At 52.1% G+C, this 3,730-nt stretch overlaps 1 protein-coding gene across 5 annotated transcripts in view; it reads right to left on the reverse strand.

The window, feature by feature from the left end:
• The window catches only part of TRPV3 (transient receptor potential cation channel, subfamily V, member 3), a 75,083-nt gene that overhangs the window by 3,517 nt on the left and 67,836 nt on the right, over positions 1 to 3,730 (reverse strand). For all 5 annotated transcript variants that reach the window (XM_011980397.1, XM_011980401.1, XM_011980400.1 and 2 more), the window contains one exon: positions 826 to 938. In XM_011980397.1, the coding sequence (XP_011835787.1) occupies positions 826 to 938 (113 nt within the window). The remainder of the gene's footprint in view (positions 1 to 825; positions 939 to 3,730) is intronic.

A 3,730-nucleotide genomic window follows, 5' to 3' on the forward strand; every position in this document is an offset into this window, starting at 1 on the left:
GGGAGGGGAGGGGAGGGAAGGGAAGGGAGGGGAAGGGAAAGGTGGTCATGGGATAAGTAAGGACTTTAAAAAAAAAAAAAAAATCAAAAAGCCAGAGATCTGTCAAAGTAGCCGTGTCACTTTCCATCTGCCAGGGGCAAAATGGGACTCAAGTCACCCGGGGTCACAGGAACTCACACAGGTAAACAGCAGGAAAAGGAGTGCCAAGCAGGCAGATCTTCCCTAAAGCAGATAGCAAACAGAGAGAGACCGTGGAGGCACCTTCAAAAAGGCAGAGAGAGGGGCTGGGCGTGGTAGCTCACGCCTGTAATCCCAGCACTTTGGGAGGCCGAGGTGGGTGGATGACCTGAGGTCAGGAGTTCGAGACCAGCCTGACCAATGTGGTGAAACTCTGCCTCTACTAAAAATACAAAATTAGCTGGGTGGGGTGGTACATGCCGGTAATCCCAGCTACTCAGGAGGCTGAAGCAGGAGAATTGCTTGAACCCAGGAGGCAGAGGTTGCAGTGAGCCAAGATCGTGCTATTGTACTCCAGCCCGGGCAACAAGAGCAAAACTCTGTCTCAAAAACAGAAAAAAAAAGGCAGAGAGGGGAGCCACTGTTGGCAGTCTCCTTCTCTTTCTCTTCTGAAGCTCGGGAACCCCCATCCCAGGGCCCTACAACCCCAAAAGCAAATTCCTTCTTCCGAGGAGGCCACTGGAAGAGACAGCAGCTGTGGTTATGGTGAGCAAGCAGCGGCACTGTTTCTCTAACATCTTGTCACTGACCTGCCCCTCTCTACCCACCCCAAAGACCACCGCCCCAGGGCCCTTCCCCCTTTGTTACCGCAAACACAGTCGGAAATCTTCCTCGGCCACTCTGCACAGCTCTCCCATCCGGAATCTGCTCCTCAGCCATTCTGGTAACATTTTCTCAAACTCCAAGATGGTCCTGGCTCTCTGGGGACATAAGCAAGTCTAAGGAGTAGGCACTCGCACTCACAAGCACACACAAGTGCACACACACCGTCAGTGAGCCCACTCCCCCCTCGCCCCATGCTTAACGGATCGGAAGGGTTTGGCTGATCTACAGAATTCAAAGACAAAAAAGCAGGACAGGCACAGTGGCCCATGCCTGTAATCCTAACACTTTGGGAGGCCAAGGCGGGTGGATCACCTGAGGTTAGGAGATCGAGACCAGCCTGGCCAACGTGGTGAAACCCTGTCTGTACTAAAAACACAAAAATTAGCTGGGCCTGCGTCAGACATCTATAATCCCAGCTACTCAGGAGGCTGAGGCAGGAGAATCACTTGAACCCAGGGGTTGAAGGTTGCAGTGAGCCGAGATCCCTCCACTGCACTCCAGCCTGGGCAACAGAGCGACACTCCATGATATAAATAGTATTTCTGAAAGCCCAGGAGCTTCCTATCTGACAGGGCTGGGGTCCTGGAATCCCATGGCAGAGGACCATTCGAACATCATTCAGTCCCACCCCCTCCCAGGCTTGGAACCTCTCTGCTGTTTCCTGGCCATAATTTTTCCAGTCTCTCTTGAGTAGTATCAACAAACCAATTAAGAGGGCCTTGGCCAGGTACAGTGGCTCACACCTGTAATCCCAGCACTTTGGGAGGCTGAGGCAGGTGAATCGCTTTGAGTTCAGGAGTATGAGGGCAGCCTGGGCAACATGGTGAAACCTCATCTTTACAAAAAATACAAAAATGACCCAGCTGTGGTGGCGTGTGCCTGTAATCCCAGCTATTTGGGAGGCTGAGGTGGGAGAATCGCTTGAGCCGGGGAGGCAGAGGTTGCAGTGAGCTGATATCGCGCCACTGCACTCCAGCCTGGGCGACAGAGCAAGACCCTGTCTCAAAAAAAAAAAAAAAAAGGAGGGCCTTAATAATGAGAAACTTCTACCCTGTAGCACCCCCATGTACCTCTGCCTTCTGGGACCACAGAAGGGGTCTGCTCCCTCTTTCACAGGTTGCTCTGTAGATATCTGAAGGCACTCTCACCTTTACCAATAAGCATTTCTTTTTCTTTTTTTGAGGCAGAGTTTTTGCTCTGTCACCCAGGCTGGAGTGCAATGGCACGATCTCCACTCACTGCAACCTCCACCTCCTGGGTTCAAGCGATTCTCCTGCCTCAGCCTCCCGAGTAGCTGGGATTACAGGCGCCCACTACCACACCCGGCAAGTTTTTGCATTTTTAGTCGAGATGAGGTTTCACCAGGTTGGCCAAGCTGGTCTCAAACTCTTGACCTCAGGTGATCCACCCGCCTTGGCCTTCCAAAGTACTAAGATTACAGGGGTGAGCCACCATGCCTGGCCGCCAACAACTATTTCTTAAGAGGCAGTCTCCAGTCCTCTCCCAAACCTGGTTACCACCTCGGGACCCATCCTATGCATTGGTTTCCTCAGCACGTAAGAAGTGTTCAGGCCAGGATAGAATAGAGCAGAACTGTCACCTCCATTGTCCTAGGCGCTGTACTCCTCTTAATACAACCTAAGGTCATACTTCAACATCCATCAATCACACTGTCAACCCTGAACACAGCACCCCTGTAAGCCTGAGTTTTTCTACACATGCTGTTGCACAGCCACACTTCGTAGACCCTACACTCAAAGAACCTAGGCTAAGGCTTCCTCAATCCTGGCCACACACTGAGCAGCTTGTGCAGATTCTCAGGCCCCACCACAGACCCACTGGTGCTGACAGTAGTCAATGACCATGTGCTGAACTGAATCCCATGGAGGCCCCCACACTGGGGTCTCCACCTAGACTCACCTGCAGGCGCCAGATACGCTCGCTCTCCTTGGAGACGTTCTCCACAGTCTCGCCCATCAGGGCAATGAGCATGTTGAGGAGCAGAACGAAGGTGAGGATGACGTAGGTGATGAGCAGGAACAGAAAGAGAATGGGATACTTGGAGTTCTGCTGGATGTTCAGGTCACCCAGGCCGATGGTGAGCTTGAAGAGTTCCAGCACCGCGTCGCTGAAGCTGCCGTAGGAGCTGCAGTCCTTGTTGTCTTTGGGACACTTCTCGATCAGTGAGGCCAGAGCTAGGGGAACATAACAGGGTGCTCTCCTCAGCTCTCCGCCTGGTGAATTACTCTACAAGCTTGCGTGTATTTGCCCACATGACAAGCCTGCTGTCTCCTTCTCTCTGGCCATTAAATCCCATCTCCAGCTTCAGGTCCTCCCAAAGCCTCATCGGGCTGACTTCTCTGCCCTGGCCTCCTGCAGAAAGCTCTTCCGCCTAACAAAGCCCAGAGTCTTCTCTCCTTCCTCTACCCCACAGTCGGCCCTTGATCACTTCCAGCCTTGCAGAGTTACTAATTATAATCCATGTGTGTGTCCCTGGCTCCCCAGCTAGTTTTTGAGCTCCTGACTTCCTCTAGCCTGAGTCATCTCCCTCAAGGCTGTAAGATCCTGAGTCTCCTCCTAATGCTCTGTTGTGAGTTTCCCATGAGCAAGATCAGGCTCACACTTCCCTTCTTTCCAACACACCACAGTAGACGTTCACTGCTGGATGGATGGATGGATGGATGGATGGATGGATGGATGGATGGATGATTAGATGGATGATTGGATGGATGAATGAATGAATGGATGGATGGATGGACGAGGGATTAGATGGATGGATAGATAGATGATTGGATGGATGGATGGATGGAGGGAGGGAGGGATGGATGGATGGATGGATGATTGCATGGATGGATGGATGGATGGATGGATGGATGGATGGATGGAT

Source organism: Mandrillus leucophaeus, unplaced genomic scaffold (assembly GCF_000951045.1).
Source record: "Mandrillus leucophaeus isolate KB7577 unplaced genomic scaffold, Mleu.le_1.0 Scaffold212, whole genome shotgun sequence".
Classification (NCBI taxonomy): Eukaryota; Metazoa; Chordata; class Mammalia; order Primates; family Cercopithecidae; genus Mandrillus; species Mandrillus leucophaeus.